This window comes from Bubalus bubalis, chromosome 6, assembly GCF_019923935.1.
Source record: "Bubalus bubalis isolate 160015118507 breed Murrah chromosome 6, NDDB_SH_1, whole genome shotgun sequence".
NCBI lineage: Eukaryota > Metazoa > Chordata > Mammalia > Artiodactyla > Bovidae > Bubalus > Bubalus bubalis.
In genome coordinates, this window is record NC_059162.1 from 93779555 (window position 1) to 93803573 (window position 24019).

At 37.0% G+C, this 24019-nt stretch overlaps 1 protein-coding gene across 4 annotated transcripts in view; it reads right to left on the reverse strand.

Moving 5' to 3' along the window:
* Nucleotides 1-24019, reverse strand: part of ZFYVE9 (zinc finger FYVE-type containing 9) — a 110386-nt gene that overhangs the window by 74684 nt on the left and 11683 nt on the right. For 3 of the 4 annotated variants that reach the window (XM_025288762.3, XM_025288761.3, XM_025288760.3), the window contains exons 2-3: nt 18532-18637; nt 11725-13820 (exon numbers count right to left, since the gene is read on the reverse strand). In XM_025288762.3, coding sequence (XP_025144547.3) covers nt 11725-13820; nt 18532-18601 — 2166 coding nt within the window. In that variant the 5' untranslated portion in view covers nt 18602-18637. The remainder of the gene's footprint in view (nt 1-11724; nt 13821-18531; nt 18638-24019) is intronic. The other variant, XM_025288763.3, reaches the window with a different exon arrangement.

Below are 24019 nucleotides of genomic sequence, written 5' to 3' on the forward strand. Positions count from 1 at the left end.
AAGATAGAAATTACTTCAAGCATTTTTCCAATCATAATGGTATGAAACTAGAAATCAGCTACAGAAAGAAAAATGGGAAAAACATAAACATGTAGAGAGTAAACAGCACATTACTATAAAAACCAATGAATCAATGAAGAAATCACAGAGAAAATTATAAAATACCCTAGACAAATGAAGTGGAAACACAACATTCCAAAATCTTTGAGATGCAGCAACAGCAGTTCTAGGAAGCAAGTTTATGGTGATACAGGCCTACCTCAAGAAGTAAGAAAAACCTCAAACAAACTATAATCTAAAACAACTAGAAAAAGAAGAACAAACAAATCCCAAAGTATCCTGCACTAAAGGTGGATCCTTTACCACTGAGCCACCAGGGAAGCCCATGATCATAACTAACATCATATTCAGTGGTGAAAAGCTAAAAGCTTTTCTTCTAAAATCAGGAACAAGACAAAGGATGCCCATTCTCAATCACTTCTATTTAACATAGTGTTGGAAGTCCTAGCCACAGCATTCAGACAAGAAAAAGAAATAAGATGCATCCACATTGAAAAGGAAGAAACAAAACTGTCATTATTAGTAGATGACATGACTCTGCTGCTGCTGCTGCTGCTGCTGCTAAATCACTTCAGTCGTGTCCGACTCTGTGCGACCCCATAGATGGCAGCCCACCAGGCTCCCCCGTCCCTGGGATTCTCCAGGCAAGAACACTGGAGTGAGTTGCCATTTCCTTCTCTAATGCATGAAAGTGAAAAGTGAAAGTGAAGGTGTTCAGCCATGTCTGACTCTTAGCGACCTCATGGACTGCAGCCTACCAGGATCCTCCATCCATGGGATTTTCCAGGCAAGGGTACTGGAGTGGGGTGCCATTGCCTTCTCTGAGATGACATGACTCTACATATAGAAAAACCCTAAAGTCGCCACTAAAAAGTTATTAGAATAAATGAGTTTAGTAAAGTTAGAAGATACGAGGTTAATGTACAGAAATCTGTTGCTTTTCTATAAACTAATAATGAACTACCAGAGAGAAAAAGCAATAAAACAATCTTGTTTAAAACGGCATCAAAAACAATAAATATCTAGGATTAACTTACCAAGGAGGTAAAAGACTCTAAAAATGAAACAGTGATGAAGGAAATTGAAGATGATATTGAAGAAATGAATTGAAGAAACTGAAGAAATGAATCAGAAGAAGTAATATTGATGAATACTATACTACCCAAAGCAATCTATAGATTTAATGCCATCCCTATCAAAATAACCATGATATTTTTCACCAAATTAGAACAACCCTAAAACTTATATGGAACCACAAAAAACTGACTTGCCAAATCAATCTTAAGAAAAATGAACAAAGTTGGGGTGCTAGCTTCACACTATACTACAAAGTTACAGTCATAAAAACAGCATAGTACTACACTGCTGTATTTAAAATGGATAGCCAACAAGGACCTACTGCACAGCACATGGAACTCTGCTCAATGTTATGTGGCATCCTGGATGGAAGGGAAGTTTACGGGAGAATGGATACATGTATATGTATGGCTGAATCCCTTTGCTGTTCACCTGAAACTATTACAACATTGTTAACTGGTATACCCCAATACAAAATTAAAAGTTTAAAAAAAAATAGCATAGTACTGGCACAAAAAAAGACACACAGATCAACACAGAATAGAGAACCCAGAAATAAACCCATACACTTATATCAATTAACCTATGACAAAGGAAGTAAGAATACACAAAGGAGAAAAGATAGTCTCTTCAATAAGTGGTGCTGGATAACTGGACAGCTACATTTATTTTACAAAATAAAATTAGAATATTTTTTCATACTACTTACAAAAAGAAAATGGATTAAAGACCTAAATGTTAAACTGGAAAGTATAAGACTTCAAGAAAACATAGAGAACACTCTTTAACACAAACTGTATCAATATTTTTTTGGATTTGTCTTCTAAGCCAAAGAAAAAAAAATCAAAAATATATAAATGGCATATAATTAAATTTAAAAGATTTTGTACAGCAAAGAAAACCATCAACAAAGCAAAAAAAACAACCTACAAAATGGGAGAAAACATTTGCAAATTATATGATCAGTAAGGGATTAATATTCAAAATATATAAAGAGCTCAAACAATTCAGTATCAAAAAAAACAACCGAATTTAAAAATGGGCAGAACACATGAACATCCTTCTAAAGAAGATACACAGATGGCCAAGAGCCACGTGAAAAGATGCTCAACATCACTGATCATCAGGAAAATGCAAAGCAAAATCATATGATATCACCTTCACACCTTTCATGATGGCTATCATCAAGAAGTCTACAAATAATGTCAGCAAGGACATGGAAGGAAACCCTCATAAACTACTGGTGGGAATGTAAGCTGGTATAGCCATTGTGGAAAACAGTATGGAAATCTCTCCAAAAATTAAGCACAGAACTAACATATTATCCAGCTATCCCAATTCTGGTTATTCAGCCAAAGAATATGAAAACAGTTAACTGAAAAAGATATGGACTTCTGTGTTCATCATGACATCATTTACAAGAGCCAAGATATGGAAACAACCTAAATGTTCATCAACAGAAGAATGGACAAAGAATATGTAGGGCACGTGCATGCATGGTTGGACACATGTGACGTGCACACACACACACACACACTGGAATATCACTCAACCACTAAAAAGAATGAAATTCTGCCATTTACAACAACATGGATGGACCTTAGAGAGTATTATGCTTAGTGAAAAGAGTTAGAGAAAGACAAAACTCTATATATGAAATCTAAAATATAAAACAAATTAAAATAACAAAACAAACAGACTCACAGATAAGGAGAACAAATTAGTGGTTAGCACTGAGGAGAGGGAAGTGGGGGGCAAGATAGAAATAGAGGATTGAGAGGCAGCAATACAAACCACTATGCATAAAATAAATAAGGTACAAGGATGCAGTATACACTACAGAGAAACACAGTCATTATTTTAATAATTTTAAATAGAATATAGGGAATTCCCCAGCAGTCCAGTGGTTAGGACTCTACACTTTCACTGTCACCGGTGTGGTTTCAATCCATGTTCGAGAACTAACATCCCACAGTCAGAAAACAAAAAAGAGTATAATCTATTACAACACTGAATCACTATGTTATACATTTGAAACTAATGTAATATTGTAAACCAACTATCAGATCAGTCGCTCAGTTGTGTCTGACTCTTTGCGACCCCATGAACCCCAGCACGCCAGGCCTCCCTGTCCATCACCAACTCCCGGAGTTCACCCAGACTCACATCCATCGAGTCAGCGATGCCATCCAGCCATCTCATCCTCTGTCAGCCCCTTCTCCTCCTGCCCCCAATCCCTCCCAGCATCAGAGTCTTTTCCAATGAGTCAACTCTTCGCATGAGGTGGCCAAAGTACTAGAGTTTCAGCTTTAGCATCAGTCCTTCCAAAGAAATCCCAGGGCTGATCTCCTTCAGAATGGACTGGTTGGATCTCCTTGCAGTCCAAGGGACTCTCAAGAGTCTTCTCCAACACCACAGTTCAAAAGCATCAATTCTTCGGTGCTCAGCCTTCTTCACAGTCCAGCTCTCACATCCATACATGACCACAGGAAAAACCATAGCCTTGACTAGATGAACCTCTGTTGGCAAAGTAATATCTGTGCTTTTGAATGTGCTATCTAGGTTGGTCATAACTTTCCTTCCAAGGAGTAAACGTCTTTTAATTTCATGGCTGCAGTCACCATCTGTAGTGATTTTGGAGCCCAGAAAAATAAAGTCTGACACTGTTTCCACTGTTTCCCCATCTATTTCCCATGAATTCATGGGACTGGATGCCATGATCTTCGTTTTCTGAATGTTGAGCTTTAAGCCAACTTTTTCACTCTCCACTTTCACTTTCATCAAGAGGCTTTTGAGTTCCTCTTCACTTTCTGCCATAAGGGTGGTGTCATCTGCATATCTGAGGTTATTGAGATTTCTCCCAGCAATCTTGATTCCAGCTTGTGTTTCTTCCAGTCCAGCGTTTCTCATGGTATATACTCTGCATATAAGTTAAATACACAGGGTGACAATATACAGCCTTGACGAACTCCTTTTCCTATTTGGAACCAGTCTGTTGTTCCATGTCCGGTTCTAACTGTTGCTTCCTGACCTGCATACAAATTTCTCAAGAGGCAGATCAGGTGGTCTGGTATTCCCATCTCTTTCAGAATTTTCCACAGTTTATTGGGATCCACACAGTCAAAGCCTTTGGCATAGTCAATAAAGCAGAAATAGATGTTTTTCTGGAACTCTCTTGCTTTTTCTATGATCCAGCGGATGTTGGCAATTTGATCTGTGGTTCCTCTGCCTTTTCTAAAACCAGCTTGAACATCAGGAAGTTCACGGTTCACATATTGCTGAAGCCTGGCTTGGAAAATTTTGAGCATTACTTTACTAGTGTGAGATGAGTGCAATTGTGCGATAGTCTGAGCATTCTTTGGCATTGCCTTTCTTTGGGATTGGAATGAAAACTGACCTTTTCCAGTCCTGTGGCCACTGCTGAGTTTTCCAAATTTGCTGGCATAAAGTGGGTATATCCAGGGAGCTGAATTAGGGACTCGGGATTTGTAAAAGTAGGTAGAAGATTGCCATCTTTAAACATATAAATATTACTCTGTTTAAAACAAAAATAGTACCAAGCCTCTTCTTCTCAACTAAAAATGTGTTTTATTTTCAATTTCAAATTTGAAAAATTATTTTAATTCTTTAAAATATTTTTCACTTAAAAATATGCTATAAAGACAAAGATATCAAAATATTATTATATAGTTCTTTTATATATCTTTATAGACAAAATTACTCATAACTACTGTGGAACAGTAATTCAAATTAAAAGTATGGTGTTAAATACTAACTGTAGTTTGCCATTTTATACATAAACATATAAATTATATAAACTTATATTTATGTTATATAAATATAAATTTATATAAAACAAAATTTTGTGATTACATTTAGAAATGTTCATTATACATGGATCACTTTCATAAATATAAATTTATGTAAAACATAAAATTTTGTAATTACATTTAGAAATGTTCATTATACATGGATCACTTTCATAAATATAAATTTATGTAAAACATAAAATTTTGTAATTACATTTAGAAATGTTCTGTATACATTAAATACCTATAATCCCCACTGTGTAGAGGGAGGTACCTTTCTAGAACTATATTAAAAATAATCTAGATCAGTTTTCAATATGCCATTTTGATGTTATATATGTCATCAACCTATCTGCTTTAAACTATATGTGATGATCATTTGCGTGTCAAGGTATTAGTACTATTGAAAATGAATAAAAAGGAACAGTAATTGCAAAATACAATCCCTAGTATAGCCCATTAAGTGGTACTGTAATAAGCAGCATTCCAGTCAAACTAAGATGACTTCCAGAAAACACACTTCCAGCACAGCACATTACAAAATGCTTAATGGCATATTTTTCCCACAAAGTGACCTTGGCTAATCAAGTATGCTTAATAATAACTTTACAGAGATAAATCAGTGCTAGCACAAACCTTATCATTTCCTTTTCTTTCTTTTTTAAACACAGAAGTTCACACAAGATTTCAGAGCTGCAAGGAAATAAAATCTATGCAATCCCTTCCTTTTACAGCAGAGGAAACTGAAGCCTAGAGCTGTTCCATACCCATTCCAGTGTTCTTTCCATTCTGCCTCTCCTACATTCCTCTTCTGTGGTCTGTCTATTCAAATCACTATCTATCCAAACATAGTAAAAATCCATCAATTTTGAGTTATACTGTTAAAGTCAATTAATGTGGAAAAAATAGTGAGTAAACTGGAGTGGTATATCTCTCCTCATTCTATGACCTGGCACCCACATTATTCTTTTCTTGATTTGTAGTCCAAGACCTAATAGTGAAGTAAAACCTAAAATCCTGCTATCTTTGCTATACTCTCCTATCCACTGATAGCACCAATCACTTAGCATTTTTGTCTTCCTTTCAAATTCCCAGTCCTTTCAGTTCAGTTCAGTCGCTCAGTCGTGTCCGACTCTTTGCGACCCCATGAATCCCAGCACGCCAGGCCTCCCTGTCCATCACCAACTCCCGGAGTTCACCCAGACTCACGTCCATCGAGTCAGTGATGCCATCCAGCCATCTCATCCTCTGTCAGCCCCTTCTCCTCCTGCCCCCAATCCCTCCCAGCATCAGAGTCTTTTCCAATGAGTCAACTCTTCGCATGAGGTGGCCAAAGTACTGGAGCTTCAGCTTTAGCATCATTCCTTCCAAAGAAATCCCAGGGCTGATCTCCTTCAGAATGGACTAGTTGGATCTCCTTGCAGTCCAAGGGACTCTCAAGAGTCTTCTCCAACACCACAGTTCAAAAGCATCAATTCTTCGGCACTCAGCCTTCTTCACAGTCCAACTCTCACATCCATACATGACCACAGGAAAAAACCATAGCCTTGACTAGACGGACCTTTGTTGGCAAAGTAATGTCTGTGCTTTTGAATATGCTATCTAGTTTGGTCATAACTTTCCTTCCAAGGAGTAAGTGTCTTTTAATTTCATGGCTGCAGTCACCATCTGAAGTGATTTTGGAGCCCAAAAAAATAAAGTCTGACACTGTTTCCACCAGTCCTTTACCACTATCCAAAACTGATGTTCACCCAAGGACAATCACTTAGATTTCTAGTAAGCAATCCAAATACTGATAAATTTTGCTACTATGTCCAGTGTGGTAAAAAGAGCAAGGGGCTTTGGAACTGAATAAATTTGTGTTGAAATCCATACACTCTTGCTTATAAACTCTACTTTCTGAGGCACTTTTCTCCTCTTTAACTGTATCTCAGAGAACTATGCTTAGTTTAGACCAGATAAGCCTAGTATATAGTAGAAGTGTTTAAAAAAAAAATGCTATTCTCAACTTGCATACTGTTCTAAACAAATACACAGTATCTACATTGTATCAGTTCAAGAACTTTTAAAGGCTATTTTCATGTCTATTTTAGTAGACAGAACAGTCATTAACCAGCTGCTGCTGCTGCTGCATCGCTTCAGTAGTGTCTGACTCTGTGTGACCCCATAGATGGCAGCCCACCAGGCTCCCCCGTCCCTGGGATTCTCCAGGCAAGAATACTGGACTGGATGGCCATTTCCTTCTCCAATGCATGAAAGTGAAAAGTGAAAATGAAGTCACTCAGTCGTGTCCGACTCCTAGAGACCCCATGGACTGCAGCTTACCAGGCTCCTCCATCCATGGGATTTTCCAGGCAGCTAGAATCTCATAAATAACAACCAGCCACATCACTGATGGTAATGGATAAAGTGTGATAAAACCTTGTGAATGACCAAATAAAAGAAAAAACTTTTTTTTCTTTTAGAAATTCTTTTCCACTTTCAAAAAACTCTTTCCTGTACTCTTAAACTCAGTAGCTTCCTTTAGGCCTTTCAAGTCAAATAATCAAATAAAAGGGGTCAAAATATTTATGGCAAATGGAACATGACAGAGGATGAATAACCATGATCTACTAGATTCAGTGTTTTCCACAGGAAATAAACATAGGTATATAATAACAATGATCATTTGAACTTAAAGGGCTAAGTTCATTAGATTAAAATGATCATTAGAACTTTTCAAGGAAGAAATTCTCTGTACTCTTTTTTTTTTTTTTTTTTTTTGGTCTCGCTGCACAGCTCGCAGGATCTTAGTTTCCCAACCAGAGATTGAACCTGGGGCCACAGCAGTGAAAGCCCCAAATCCTAACCACTGGACCAGCAAGAAACTCTCTTCTGTATACTTTCTATTCTGTAATTTATCACTTATCATACAGGAGAAGTAAAGATTATGCTGCTATATGGAACAATTATATGAATTAATATTGCAAGAAATCATAAAACAAAACCCATTTGCTAAGCATTTTAGAGCATGACATAGTTTTCCAATTAACAATGAAGACAAGAATGGAATCCAGGTGTTTTGATGTCCACTCTAACAATATAGAAATAAACTGCAATATTTTAATACCTTCCTAAATTCAATATAATTATATTCTTCTTAATGACAATATATCAAGATAAATGTAACAATATCTGTAATACTACTCATCAAGAGCTGAATATATGCCCTAAGCTTTGCTAAACAATTTCCCACAATTTTCTATTAACTCCTATATTCAAGTGTATTTTTATCACAGCCTATTCGTCTGTAAAATGATTTCCCTTTTCCTATTGCTAATTCTCCACCTGTGCTCTGCTGTGATCCCATTCTCTTCACATACTTTAGAATTCTGATCCATAAATTATATCCACTTTCTTATCTCCTTCTCCAAATAGTCATTTTATCTTTTAGCAGGGGGCAGAAGGGGGGGGTACGGTATGCTCACAGGGCAGCATGCGGGATTAGCACGAGGGATCTTAGTTCCTCCACCAGGGGCGGAGCCTAAGACCCCTGCAGCAGAAACACAGAGGAGTCTTAACCACTGGACCACCAGAGAAGGCCCAAATGGTTGCTTTTTGTATTACAATTTTCCTGACTCCTTCTTCCATTCTTGGAAAAATTAAGCTCCCCTATCTTACTGTTTCTTTTTTTTTTTTTTTTTATCTTACTGTTTCTAAAGCATTTTGTTCATACTGCTATTATAAATGAGGAGACATGCTAGGAGAAGCAGTTATGATGGAAGGAAAGAGTCCTAGCTTTTCCTCCAAAGGTGGCTCTCCCACTTTCAAGCTGTGTGACCTTGGATATATTCCTTGACCTCTCTGAGCCTCTAATTCTTGATCTGTTAAGTAGGAAAAAATTAACCACCCATTTTACAAGACGAGAACGAATATAAAACACACATAACTGCCTCTTAAAATACTGTATTATAAATTGTATGTGATGGTCCAATTTTCTACTCAGATCAGCAGTTCACTATTTTTTTTTAGGATTTTTGCAAAACTACAGGAAATCCAGATACTCCTCACTCACTGAAATCAATCCTTCTGATTATAAACTCTATGGGGTCATACATTCTATCTCCGAATCTCCAGCACTTAGCCCAGAAACTTTCATACAGTAGATGCTTAATATATGCTTGTTACAGTAAGGAAAACTTATTGCCTATAGATATTAAGTTAAAAAAGTATTGGAAATTACTGGATAGTAGAAATATTAGAATGGTACAAACTAAACTTCTTTTTTTGACAGCAAACACTATTTTACAAAATCACATTGCTTAGGGTATTTTTCCAGCTATCTTCCAAGTATCATTTGATTAATTTACTGTCTAGAAAAACTATACCCACATTTATAAGCCCCTTTCTTCTGATTCGCTCAAGGATTTTTACAGACATTATCTCAACAATCCTCAGAATATCCCTGAGGAAAATGAAGATGGAAAGAAAAAAAGATGGAATATGAATCCATAATCCATGTGAATGATAAATTTATAAATTCTACAAATTCCACTCAGCAAAAATTCCATGTAATTTTTCAGCTTATGTGCATTTTTATGCCACCATTTTCTTTCTGAATCCACCTAAGTTACCTATTAAGTCATTACATCTGAATATGCTAGCCTGGAACAAAAGCATTTTTATTATTTGCTTAAGAAAGCAAAATTTTCACAAAGTTTTACACACAGTAAGCAAAACACAGAACAGAAACAAAAAAAAATGATGCCTCTAATCCCCTAACAGAAAACTAACTGTTCAGGCTACTGACCACAGGTTTACTTCAGATTGCGAAATATTTAGGAATTAGACACATTATTTTCTTCAAATTTTAATAATCAGAGACTAACAGACCAGTCACAATTTTAACAACTTTCTTCTCCCCATTATTTGGTTCATTTGTTCTATGACTTTATAGTAGCCCTTGTTGAATGTCCACCCAAGAACCATTCTTCCCCTTTTCCTTTGCCATTGTACTAGATATTCTGGAACTTTCTGTACACATATTTTTGTCTCCCCCCCCTCCCATGTAACTATGACTCAAAAAAGAGTTGAAGGCTATTGATCCTTGTGACGTTATAAGGATAATTGATATTCCTTAGTTCTCTCAAAATTCTGTTAGCTAGTAACACATCAATATACTAGGTTTTTTTAAGTGAGAACTATAAACAAGGAGGAAATAGGATTTTGTATTTTTTAATATTCTTTTCATTATCTGAGCTTTCTGGAGCTAATGCTGCCATACTGGCTCAGCCCCAGGGGGTGAATCACGATTGATCTTTGCCAATCCTGGCAATTCTGTTCCCTGTTGTCAGTCATTGGTCTAAATTGGGCCTGTGGTTTAGAAGTGGCCAATAAATTGAAAGAAGTTGCTGGGGTTTCTTTCCTTTCTGATGAGAGGGCAGCAAGAGAAATAGGCTTTTTTGCCACTGACCAGCTTCTCTGTACTTAGGAAATCGTCAGGTTGGACTTGATGCTTAAAGCTGTGCCACATTATATTCAGACCATGAAGGGAAGACCAAGAGAACTTCAGTAACCCTGACTCTACACCCAGACACAGCAGAGTCTCTATTATCAGGCTTCTTGTTATGCGAAATAAATGTTATTTTTCTTTGAGTCACTGATAGCCAGATAGTCTGTCCCTTGAAGTTGACGGCAATCTAATTAATTCAGACAGACCAGTAAATCAGGCAAGAAGAGAAACAGAGGTCATTTACTGAGCACTTACTACTACATGTAATTTCATTTAATCTTCAGAGCAGCCCAGTGAAAGTTATCTTTTGGTTTGTTTTCTTATGACAAACTTGGCACATGGCACTAGCGGTAAAGAACCTGCTGCCAATACAGGAGATGTAAGAGACATGGGTTTGATCCATGGGTTGGGAAGATCCCCTGGAGAAGGAAATGGCAACACACTCCAGTATTCTTGCCTGGAGAATCCCATGGATAGAGGAGACTGGCAGGCTACAGTCCACAGGGTTGTACAGAGTCAGACACAACAGAAGTAGCTTAGCATGCACACAAAGCTTAATAAAGTTATATAGTTAATAGTAATAAAGCTGAAGTTCAAATCCAGACCTGACACCAAACCTTACATTCCTTTAAAAAATACAAAATCCTATTTCCTCCTTGTTTATAGTTCTTGCTTAAAGAAATACTAGTATAGTGATGTGTCACTAGCTAACAGAATTTTGGGAGAACTAAGGAATATCATTATCCTCATTACATTGTCACAAGGATCTACAGCTTTCAAGTCTTTTGAGTCAAAGTTATATGGGGGGAAAAGACAAAAATATGTGTACAGAGAGTTCCAGAATGTCTAGTACAATGGCAAAAATTCTATAGTAAAAACTGGGATGGATTCCAAGTATAACATTCAATTTACTCAAGAATTAAAAAATACAAAGTCAATTATAAACATTTCTTAAATTTCTTAAAATCTTATTCAAAAGAATAACTTCCTCATTTCAAGCTATTCCATTAAGCAAGTATCAATATAGAAATCAAAGTTACCACTTCTGCAGTTCTCATCTCTTCATGAAAACTGATTTGGCTTAAATCTTCACAACAACAAGAAAATTATATAAACACTAAGAATCAGCGAGGCCATTTTTCATTTGGAAATTTACTAGAACTGTATATTCAAAAGCTATTTGTAATCTCACCTCAGCCTTAAGCATGCTCCCTTATATTACCTTTATTAAGTTTTAATTGAGCGTTGTAAAATGCACGTGCCAGATTCCTGACACACACAACTTACCTTCCCACATGCTCTGCAATGATGCCTCCTTTTGGTGAATGTAAACCTGGCTTCACATTTCATGCAGTTTGGAGCCTGAGAATCTGGTACCCACACTGGAGCCACTTCACCCAGAGTGGTAAATGGCTTTCTAGCAGAAATTCCAAACTGACCAGCTCTGAGATCATTATCTGGGCTTTCTGGAGCTAATGCAAGGCACGGTCTACTGGATATCCCAGATTCATAACTTTCTAAATGGTCCCCATTTGTATCAGCAATAGAGATGTTTCCCGAAGAGGCATTGCATACATTGGTTGCTGAGTTTTCCCCTAATTTTGCTTTCCCAAGAACATCATTTTTGTTTTTAGCGGTATTTCCACTGTTCGCAGGAAGGTCATTTTGTAAATGGTCTGATAATGGCTTTGGAATTTGAAGTTTAAGATTAGAAGGTTGCTTGGGTCTTGCACCACCAAAAGGAACACTGATAGATTGCAGGTTTGCTACTATCTTGGGGGAAGATTGCCCAAGCACTGATGGAACCTGGCTACAGAAATCGTGTAAATAGTTTTTCTTCGTTAGGTCACCAGTGCTGTTTAAAAGTAGTCCACTCCCTTCTGTGGCTTCATTTCCTCTCTGTTCATAAATATTTGAGTAGCATTCCGACTTGCTCTCCTCTATTTCCTTTTCTTCTGTTACTGAATCTTCTTTGGAGGGTAAAGTCTTTGGAACAAAACAAACAACTGGGCTCTGCATTCCATAGGAATCACAACAATTAGATAGTGAATTTGCTGCTGGTGTATCCATAACAGTGGAGAAATCACATCCTTCACTTTCATTCATGCAAGTTCCTTTTAAATCTAGACCTGCTTCTGCCATTCTATCACACTCTCCACTATCATCACAGGTGTCTTCAGGCTGATTCATCTGCAGGAACTTCTCATTATCTTTTTTTACTTGGCTGTCATTCATCTTGTTTGGTTTAGTCAATTTCCAGTTAGTCATCTCCTGAGATTCAGAGAAATGCTCTGTCATATTAAGAAGTTCTTTAGTGCCAAGAATTTCTTCATGTTTACAACCTTCCTTGTCATCAGCTTTACCCTCACTGGGCACAAGACAATCTGAAACCTGTTCAGAGTTATCATCCCTGACAGACCCACTAGGCATGTCAGTTTTGAGAAGTAAAGGTAAAGCAGACTGGGTGGATTCTTCAGTTGTCCTCTCCTCTGATGGCTCTTTTTTCATCAAAATCTCCTCACTCAAGTGAGAAAAGGAGTTTGGACTCCCCAGGTCTGTCCTAGGAGAGCTGGTTTTGCCAGTGAGAACCTCATCTGGGGTAGAGTCCTCTTGCTTTACATCAGGACCTTCCTCTGTTCGCTGGGATGAGATTACTGAATCTAGTGTTAAGCTTGTAATCACAGACATGGAGGGGTCTCTATCTATATTTTCATCATCCTGTAACTGTGAAGGGGAACAAACACTGGCTAGATTATCAGAAGTAGTACATATATACTTATCAGAATCCCCCTCTGCATTTGGTCTAGTCAATGGATCCATTTGTTTCTCTGAGTTCATATCTTTTTCAGTGGACCCATTTATACTAAAACTAAACTGATCAGTTTGTCTGTTTTCATTATCCAGTGAACAGCTAAAAGCATTCTTGAAGGACTGACTATTATAATTATTACAATCCTGCAAATCGCTTTGTAATGTCCTTTTATCACAGTTATGCATGACAGCTACAACAAGAACGTTCTTCTCATCTGGCAGACAAGCTAGGTTTCCACATTTCCTCTCTCCCACTTCGACAGTACTGCATTGATCATCTCGATTACAGTTCCTTTTAATTAACTGGTCTTCTGTAACCGCATTTTCATCAATCCACATTGTGTTGATCTCTGGATTCAGACTACAGTCTTGTCCATTAGCACAGTGGTCCTCTCCGTCTGAGTTAGGAGGAGCTGAATGAGCCAGAGAGAAGACTTTCAGTTGTGGCTGTGACTCAGAAACTGTAGGTTCATTCACACTGGTCAATGCAGAGTTAAATGACAGCTGACGAGAAGAGGGATCTAGAATCTTATTCCACTTTGTATCCAATAAAATAGGAGAAACGGTTTCATCTGAAAAAATAAATAATTACAGTAAGTTTGTTGGTAACACTGATAAGGCTAGGACTAAGCTATTGAAATACACTTGCAAATATTCTCTGAAAGTAAAATCTACCTAGGATATGTGAAAACAGAATATTCCTAGGATATGAAGGTTCTGATTTTTAGCTAAGGATAAAAGAAAACATTTAAGACAGTTCTCTGAATTATATATCACCAAATGGTAATATCTCAGAACATTTCAAACAACGAAAGAATTCTACTTAAATCTAGTTAACATAATTAAAGTGATTGGCAGGCTGTCCTTTGAGCTGAGCAGGGGAGTACAGTAATCGGGTAGGCCTTGCATAGGCTAAGCACAGTATGGGGTAGGAGCTAATCTAAAGTGAAAAACAAATCAAACAGTGATGAGGATATAGTAATAGAGTGGAAAAGAAACAAAGGAATTTTCTGTGGAGACAGAAAGTTCTATAATCTACATTATGACTAAGATGTGGGTTATATGGATATATCTCTTGGCCAAAACTGTACATTTAAGATCTATACAATTAATGTATAAATTTTACCTTTAAAAATCTGTAAAAAAAAAAAAATGAAGCAGGGAGAAAGGAATAAATGAAGATATATAAATGAAAAATGGCAGCATGTCAATTACTACTGAAGTTGTGTAATGAGTACATAGGAATTTATTATACTATTCTATTATTCTATTTACTTTTGTATATATTTGAAATTTGTCTATAACAAGTTTAAAAGTTTCCTACAGTATGTGAAATTCTGCTTATAACCATGTTACATTATTTCTTAGGTTCATAATTATACTGAGGAAATTTGGCAGAAATTCTGCATTTGCCATATTAAATCAACGTTTTTATACTCTATCAATAATCAAAATTTCATTTAAAGTTTATTTTTTAATAGATCATAACTATGATAGCTACTTTCCCAAGTTATAGTGCTATGTGTATGTCTAATTAGAGAAGTAAGAAACAAAGCACTTTGCAACTATTGCCTTTCCTGCTTTCTTCCTAGAGTAAATCTGATAATCACAGCCCTGAAATTACATAGATACGATTTGCTCTCAGGGAAGCCCCTTCCTGTAGTAGCAACTTTAATCTTTAAGGTTTCCTTAGCACTTTGTTCGTATCTCTATCAAAGCACTTATAACACTGAACTGCAATGATTTACCTAACATTTTCAGGTAGAAACCATTTCTTCCCATCAGTGTTAGTCCTAGCTTTGCAGAGCACTTGATATGTAATAGGTACACAATAAAAACATGCTGATAAATATGCAGTAGGTACACAATAAAAACATGCTAAGTGATACCACAGTAAAAGCATTGAGGTTGAGGCATATGAGATTAAATGATAGCTCTGGCTTCCAAAAAGTACATAATCTAGCTGGAAAAATAAGAAATAGATACAGCAAACATGAATATCTAACTAGCAGTATATGATAGATTAAGTATTTGAAAACTACTATGTAGTAGTAGAAAATAAATTTAGTACAAAGATATTTCACAGGCTGATGCAGCAAACTTGAATTCATGGAAGCAGGAGGATATGTGCTGGGCTTCAAAGACAATTTTACATAAACTCGGAAACAGGACATATATAAAAGAGAAAAAAGGAAAAGTACAGCCCCAAGCATAAGAATCTGAAAGAGCAATTAAGTAAATCAGCTTGAGGTGAAAAAAGAATTACTGTAAGAATGCAGTGAAAAGAAGCTAGAAAGGTCAGATTGCAAAAGCCATAAAAAAAATTCAGATTGCCTGGAGAATGGGATTAATATACTCTGACTGCTAAATGTTAAATCCTGAGTTCCCCAAATTTGGGCTAGCAGAGACTTGAGATTTGGTAACATGTACTTCCTTTAAGAGATTAAGAGATGGCAAGAATACACAGAAGAACTATACAAAAAAGATCATAATGATCAGAATAATCATGATGGTGGGGGTCACTCATCTAGAGCCAGACATCATGGAGTGTGAAGTCAAATGGGTCTTAGGAAGTCTAACTATGAGCAAAGCTAGTGAGGTGATGGAATTCAACAGAGCTATTTAAAATCCTAAAAGATGGCGCTATGAAAGTGCTGCACTCAATATGTTAGCAAACTGCCTGGAAAACTCAGCAGTGGTCACAGGACTGGAAAAGAGTTTTCATTCCAATCCCAAAGAACAGCAATTCCAAAGAATGTTCAAACTACCATACAATTGCACTCATTTCACATACTAGAAATAGAAAGATAATGCTCAAAATCCTTTAAGGTAGGCTTCAGCAGTACGTGAATCAAGAAATTCCAGATACACAGCTGTACCAGAGTTTAAATTGCCAACATCCACTGGATCACAGAGAAAGCAAGGGTATTCCAAAGAAACATCTACTTCTGCTTCATTGACTACACATAAGTCTTTGACTGTGTGGATTACAACAAACTGTAGAAAATTCTTAAAGAGATGAGAATACCAGACCACCTTACCTGCCTCCTGAGATACCTGGATGCGGGTCAAGAAGCAGCAGTTAATTCAGATACAGAACAATGGACTGGTTCAAAATCGGGAAAGGAGTACGTCAAGTCTGTACATTATCACCCTGCTTATTTAACGTCTATGCAGAGCACATCATGCAAAATGCCAGGCTGAATGAATCACAAGCTGGAATCAAGATTCCTAGGAGAAATATCAATAACCTCAGATATGCAGACGATATCACTCTAATGACAAGAAAGTTAAGAGGAACTAAAGAGCCTCTCGATAAGGGTGAAAGAGAAGACTGAAAAAGCTGCCTTAAAACTCAACACTCAAAAAACTAAGATCATGGCATCTAGTCCCATTATTTTATGGCAAATAGATGAGGAAAAAATAGAAATGGGGCAGATTTTCTTTTCTTGGGTTCTAAAATCACTGCAGCCATGGTGCAGTGCAGCCACGAAAAAGACACTTGTTCCTTGGGAGAAAAGCTATGACAAACCTAGACAGCATTTAAAACCTAAAAAGCAGAGATATAACTTTGCCAACAAAGGTACAGATAGTCAGAGCTATGGTTTTTCCAGTAGTCATGTATGGATGTGAAAGTTAGACCATAAAGAAGGCTGATCACTGAAGAATTGATGCTTTTGAATTGTGATGATGGAGAAGACTCTTGAAAGTCCCTTGGACAGCAAGGAGATAAATAAAACCAGTCAATCCTAAAGGAAATCAACCTTGAATATTCACTGACACCAAAGCTGAAGCTCCAATACTTTGGCTACCTGATGCAAAGAGACAACTCATTGGAAAAGACCCTGATGCTGGGAAAGACTGAGGGCAAGTGGAGAATGGGGTGACAGAGGATGAGATGGTTGGATGGCATCACCAACATAATGGACATGAATTTGAGGAAACTCCAGGAGACAAGTGAAGCCAGGCATGCTACAGTCCATGGGGTCACAAAGAGTCAGACACGACTGAATGACTAAACAGCAACAACAGAGATTTTTAAAAAACAGTTCAAAACAGGACTTCCCTCGTGGTACAGTAGATGGGAGTCTGCTTGCCAATGTAGGGAGCATGAATTCAATTCCTGGTCCAGGAGCATTCCACGTGCTGCAGAGAGACTGGGCCCATGAGCCGTACGTACAGAGCCTGCATGCTGAAACTACTGAAGCTCACATGCATAGAGCCTGTGCTCCTCAACAAGAGAAGCCACTGCAGTGAAGAGCAGCTTCTGTTCGCCACAACTAAAGAAGGCCCACACACAGCAATGAATACCCAGAGCAACCACAAATTAAAAAAAAGAAAAAGTTCAAAACAAATGATCAGCACAGTTGCAAAAAATGTGGCTTCTGAAATCATTCTCCTTTTAAAGGAGTTATTTTTGGTAAGCAAACACTATATTTCAACTAAAGCAACAATTTTTACTGACTCAACAGGAATATTTTGCAAATCAACTATATAGAAAATATTCTACTAGAACCTACAAAAGTTGCAAAGAGACCGAGGTAAAGAACTATAATTTTATTAATGAGAGTCAGTGGTATTCTAGAGACAGTATTCACATGATTAAGTGTAACATTTGTGTAGATGACAAAAAACTGTGATACAAGCAGGGAAGAAACCAGAGAAGAGAGTGAGAAGATACTTGTATAAATGATCCAAACTGAAAGGACAATACACTTTTCACTTCATATTTATAAAGCCCAACTACATACATCTAATAAAATCCCAAAATAATAGGTTTCAAATTTACATGAATCAGGAGTTAGCCTAGGGTTATGGGTTAGCTTAGTATCTGGCTTGTGCTAAGTCGCTTCAGTAGTGTCCGACTCTGTGCAACCCCATAGACGGCAGCCCACCAGGCTCCCCCGTCCCTGGAATTCTCCAGGCAAGAACACTGGAGTGGGTTGCCATTTCCTTCTCCAATGCATGAAAGTGAAAAGCGAAAGTGAAGTCACTCAGTCGTGTCCGACTTGAGTGACCCCATGGACTGCAGCCTACCAGGCTTCTCCATCCATGGGACTTTCCAGGCAAGAATACTGGAGTGGGGTGCCATTGCCTTCTCCATAGTATCTGGCACATAGGGCTAAAAAAATGTTAGTTCTTCCTCTGAATGTTAATATATAATACTATCATAAATAAGGCATTGGACCCAACTTTCTCTGTTTTAGTACTGCATCCTCTTATAATCCCACATTTTCTGTATCATAAATACATTCAAATAGTGTCACCAAACTAAATCCTCACCTTCGTTTTGTTCAAATTCATCTAACACCTTGTCCAGGTTGTAAGCTTCTGCTTGGAAGTAATTCTCCATCGGTGAGAAAACACCACTCAAGAGACTTATTTAAATCTAGAAAAAAGATCAAACTTTATTATACTCCCAATTATTAAAATATAATTTATAGATATTACAACTGATAAAACAGAAATACAAAGGAGCATAACAGACTACTATGAATAAGTATATTCTAATAAATTGGACAACTCAGAATAAATGAATAAAGTTCTAGCCACATACATCCTACCAACACTAAATCATAAAAAATAGAAAATATGAAAAAACTGATTACTAATAAGGTGATTGATTAGGTCACTATTTAAAAACTACCCCATAATATACTCTGTGATGCCAAACTATACTACAAAGCTACTGTAATTATAACAGTATAGCACTCATACAAAAACAGACACATAGATCAATGGAACAGAACACAGAACTCAGAAAAAAACCCACACTTGTATGGACAATTAACCTATAGCAAAGGGAATGGGGAAAAGACAGCTCTCCAATAAATGGTGTTGGGAAAACTGGACAGCTACATGCAAAAGAATCAAACTGGACTACTTTCTCACACCATATACAAAAACTCAAAATAGATAAAAATACTTGAACATAAGATCTGAAGCCATAAAACTAAAAGAAAACATAGGTAATATACTCTTTGACATCAGCCTTAACAATATTCCTTTGGATATGGCTCTTTAGCCAAGAGAAACAAAAGTGAAAATAAACAAATGGAACTACATCAAACTAAAAAGACTGCCCAGCAAAAGAAACTATCAACAAAACAAAAAGGCTGCCTACTGGGAGAAGATCTTGCAAATGATATATCCACCAAGGGGTAAATATCCAAAATATACAAAGAACTCATATAGCTCAACATCAAAAAAATAAACAACCACATTTAAAAGTGGGTAGAGGATCTGAAAAGATATTTTTCCAAAGAAGACATAAGATGGCCAACAGGTACATGAAAAAATGCTCAACATCACCAATCATCATGGAAATGCAAATCAAAACCACAAAGATATCATCACACCTGTCAGAATGGCTATCATCAAAAAAGAAAACAAATAATAAATGTTGGTGAGAATGTGAGAATGTGGAGAAGAGAGAATCCTTGTGTACTATTGGTGGAAATGCAAACTGATACAGACACTACAGAAAGTATGGAAGCTCCTTAAGAAATTAAAAGTATAACCACCATATAATCCAGTAATTTCATTGCTGGGTATACATCCAAAGAAAATAAAATTGCTAGCTGGAAGAGCGTCTGCACCTCCATGTTCACTGCAGCATTATTTACAATAGCTGAGCCACAGAAACAATCAGATCAACATACTGGCAGTGCATCTACTGTATGCAGGGCACCGGGATCAACTGAAGTCTCAGATACGATCCCTAACATCAAGAATCTTATCATTTACTTAATGATAAACAATGCTAAATGAGAAAATTTAAATAGTAATCAAAATGATTTTCATAACAACACAGCGCAAGAAACTAAATGATTAATCTGTCAAAATTAACAGGTCAGTATTACAGAGAAAGTACTATAAAAGTTCAAGAAATGGACCAGCTCATCAGTCTGGATGGTCAAGGAAGGCATTATTTATGGATCTGAGCTGGGTCTGGAAGGATGGATAAAATTGTAATAGTCTTCTACATGGGAAGATGCACAAGTGAAATTTCAAACAGGGAGAGACATACTAGGAATGGGCAATTATTGAGGAATCAGTGAAATTGGAACAAGGATTTATTTACATGGGTAACAGCAGGACACAGCTGTAGTGACAGGCATTATATTATGGAAGCCCTGGAATGTAAATTTGAGAAAGGTATTGTTTATACTTTAAGCAATAGTAAGAATTACAGCATAATGGACAAGAACATAAACTCTAGGACTAGACCATCCAACTTCTAATCCTAGTTTCTGATTCACTTACTAACTACTTGACCTTAGGGAACTTATTCAATTTGTGCCTGCGTGCATGCTCAGTTGTTCAGTTGTGTCCGACTCTTTTTGATCCTGTAGACTGTAGCCTGCCAGTCTCCACTATTCATGGAATTTCTAAGGCAAGAATACTGGAGTGGGTTGCCATTTCCTTCTCCAAGGGATCTGTCCGACCCAAGGATTGAAACCACATCTCTTGTGTCTCCTGCAGCAGCAGGCCAATTCTTTACCACTGAGCCACCTGGGAAGTCTAGTATTCAAATTATCTGTGACTTAATTTTCATCTGCAAAACTGAGTAATAACAGTACATACCTAAAGATTAAATAAATTAACATAGATAACACATTTAAAATACTGTTTCATGCATGATAAATGCTTCATCAGTAATTATTAAAGTTTTTAAGCCTTGGAGTTGATCCTTTTATTATAAAATAAATAATCTAGCAACAGTGATTACACAGGCTAATTTTCAGTCCTATCCTCCATTCCACTAATATTTACTGAGCACCTATTATATGCAGACACTATGCTTTGTGCTGGAACCCTACTTGAATATACACTTCTTCAATGTCTCATGCTCCTTTTCTCTTTGAGACCTTTTATCTGTCTCCAATACACACACTCCTTGCCAAAATAGTGGGCCAAAAAGTTTTATCAGTTTTTTCCCTAAGATGGCTCTAGTAGTACTTAGTTGTCTTTAACTTCATTTAGCTTCCCTGGTGGCTCAGAGGTTAAAGAATCTGCCTCTAATGTGGGAGACCTGGGTTCGATCCCTGAGTTGGGAAGATCCTGTGGAGAAGGAAATGGCAACCCACTCCAGTAAACTTCATTTGAAACAATTTTGTTAAATTGTATTGTGACAGCTGTCATATCAAAGTGCACTTAAAAAAAAAAAATCAAAATTGGTGAATTTTGGGGAAAACATTATAAAATTGAAGATGGAAGGAAAAAAGTAACATTTTTGGCATACTACGCTTTATTATTTCAAGAAAGATAAAAACACAACTGAAATGCAAAAAAAGATTTGTGCAGTATACGGAGAAGGCTCTATGACTGATCAATCATATCAGAAGTGGTCGGTGAAGTTCCGGGCTGGAGCTTTCTCGCTGGATGGTGCTCCATGGTTGGGTAGATCAGTTGAAGTTGATGTCAATCAAAATGAGGCATTAACTGAGAACAATAAATGTTAATACCACACAGGAGATAAACCAGCATATTCAAAATATCCAAATAAAGCCTTGAAAATCATTTGTACCAGCTTGGTAATGTTAATCACTTTAATGTTTGGGTTCCACATAAGGTAAATGAAAACTTTCCTGACTGTACTTCTGTGTGTGATTCTCTACTTAAAACATAAAACGTTATGGTTTTAAAACAAATCGTGATGGGTGATGAAAAGTGAATACTGTACAATAATATGGAATGGAAGAGATCGTGGGGCAAGAGAAATGGACCACTAACCACACCAAAGATGGTTTTCATCCATAGAAAGTGATATCATGTATATAGTAGGATTGGAAGGTAATCTTCTACTCCTTCCGGAAAACCAAACAATGAACCAACAAGTACTATTCCCATTTGGACCAAATGAAAGTGGTACTCAATGAAAAACATCCAGAATTAGTCAACAGAAAGCACATAATCTTCCATCAGGACAACATAAGAGTGAATGTTTCTTTGATGACTAGGCAAAAACTAGGAGCAAGGACACTTGTTCCTTGGGAGAAAAGCTATGACAAACCTAGAAAGCCATTATTAAAAAGCAGAGACCTCACTTTGCCAACAAAGGTCTGTATAGTCCGAGTCATGGTTTTTCCAGTAGTCACGTATGGATGTGAAAGTTGAACCATAAAGAAGGCTGAACGCTGAAGAATTGATGCTTTTGAAGTGTGGTGTTGGAGAAGACTCTTGAAAGTCCCTTGGACTGCAAACCAGTCAATCCAGTCAATCCTAAAGAAAACCAATCCTGAATATTTACTGGAAGGATTGATGCTGAAGCTAAAGCTCCAATACTTTGGCCACCTGATGTGAAGAGCCGACTCATTAGAAAAGAACCTGATGCTGGGAAAGAATGAAGGCAGGAGGAGAAGGGGATGACAGAGGATGAGATGGTTGGATGGCATCATCAACCCAATGGGCAGGAGTTTGAGCAAGCTCTGGGAGATGGTGAAGGACAGGGAACCCTGGCATGCTGCAGTCCATGGGGTCACAAAGAGTTGGACACAGCTGAGCAACTGAACAACAAGGCAAAAACTGTTACAGCTTGGCTGGGAAGTCCTGATTCACCTGCCGTATTCACCAGATAGTGCACTTTTGAATTTCTATTTATTTCAGTCTTTACAAAACTTTCTTAATGGAAAAAATTTTAATTCCCCAGAAGACTGTAAAAGGCACCTGGAACAGTTCTTTACTCAAAGAGATAAAGTTTTGAGAAGCTGGAATTATCAAGTTGCCAGAAAAAATGGCAAAGGGTAGTAGAACTAAACAGTGAATATGTTACTCAATAAATTTCCTGGTGAAAATGTAAAATGTGTCTTCTATTTTTACTTAAAACCTGAAGGAACTTTTTGGCCAACTCTACATCTTTAGTTCTTAACTCAAATACTACTTTCACAAGAAGTCTTCCCTGAATCCCTAGAAAAGGTGATATCTCCTTATAATCTCTCAAAGCACCCTTACCTTTCCCTTTGTAATAATTATCACAGTCTTATTATAAATATACATTGGTGTGATTATTTGATTAATGTCAGTCTCTCCCACCACACCATAGACACCACAAGGCACCCACTAAACTGCAGTCAAATGCTCCATCCCTGAGCTATAATCCCAAGACACCCGCTAGACAGTGTTCACCATGTAACTGTCACAGAACCTAATGTGGCACCTATTTCATAAACACCTGTGAAATAAACAAACAGTATAAACAGCCATTCAAGAAATTGTACTGAACTCCAATTATAACTACTGATTCAGGCAAGCATCAAAAATGGATACCCAAAACCTTTAGGTAAACAATGGGGAAGAAAATTTTCACAATGCCTCAAAATATCATTCTATAGATGATTTATTAGTCCCAAGGGACAAAATGGACATTTACAGTGAAAAGATGCAGTAATCGCTCCCTTAACCAAATGAAAAAGTTTAGCATCACCAATAGTTTAACAAGCTGACAATATGCATCTCCTGATGTGATACGATAAATTTAAAACATTTACCTACAAGGTATTCTTTCTCAAATTGTTCAATATGAATTCAATCATGAAAAATTAGACAAATGTAGAATGTGACGCATTCTAAGAAAACTGTCCTGAATTCTTCAAAAAATTCAGTGTATTCAATTCTGAGTTGAGACAGACTAAAGAAATAACCAAATGTTATGCATGAATACTAACTGGATCAAGGAAGTATACATATAAAATACACAGCAAAAAAATGACATTTAAGGGATAATCAGGAGAATTTGGACTATACATTAGTGATACAATGAATAAATAAT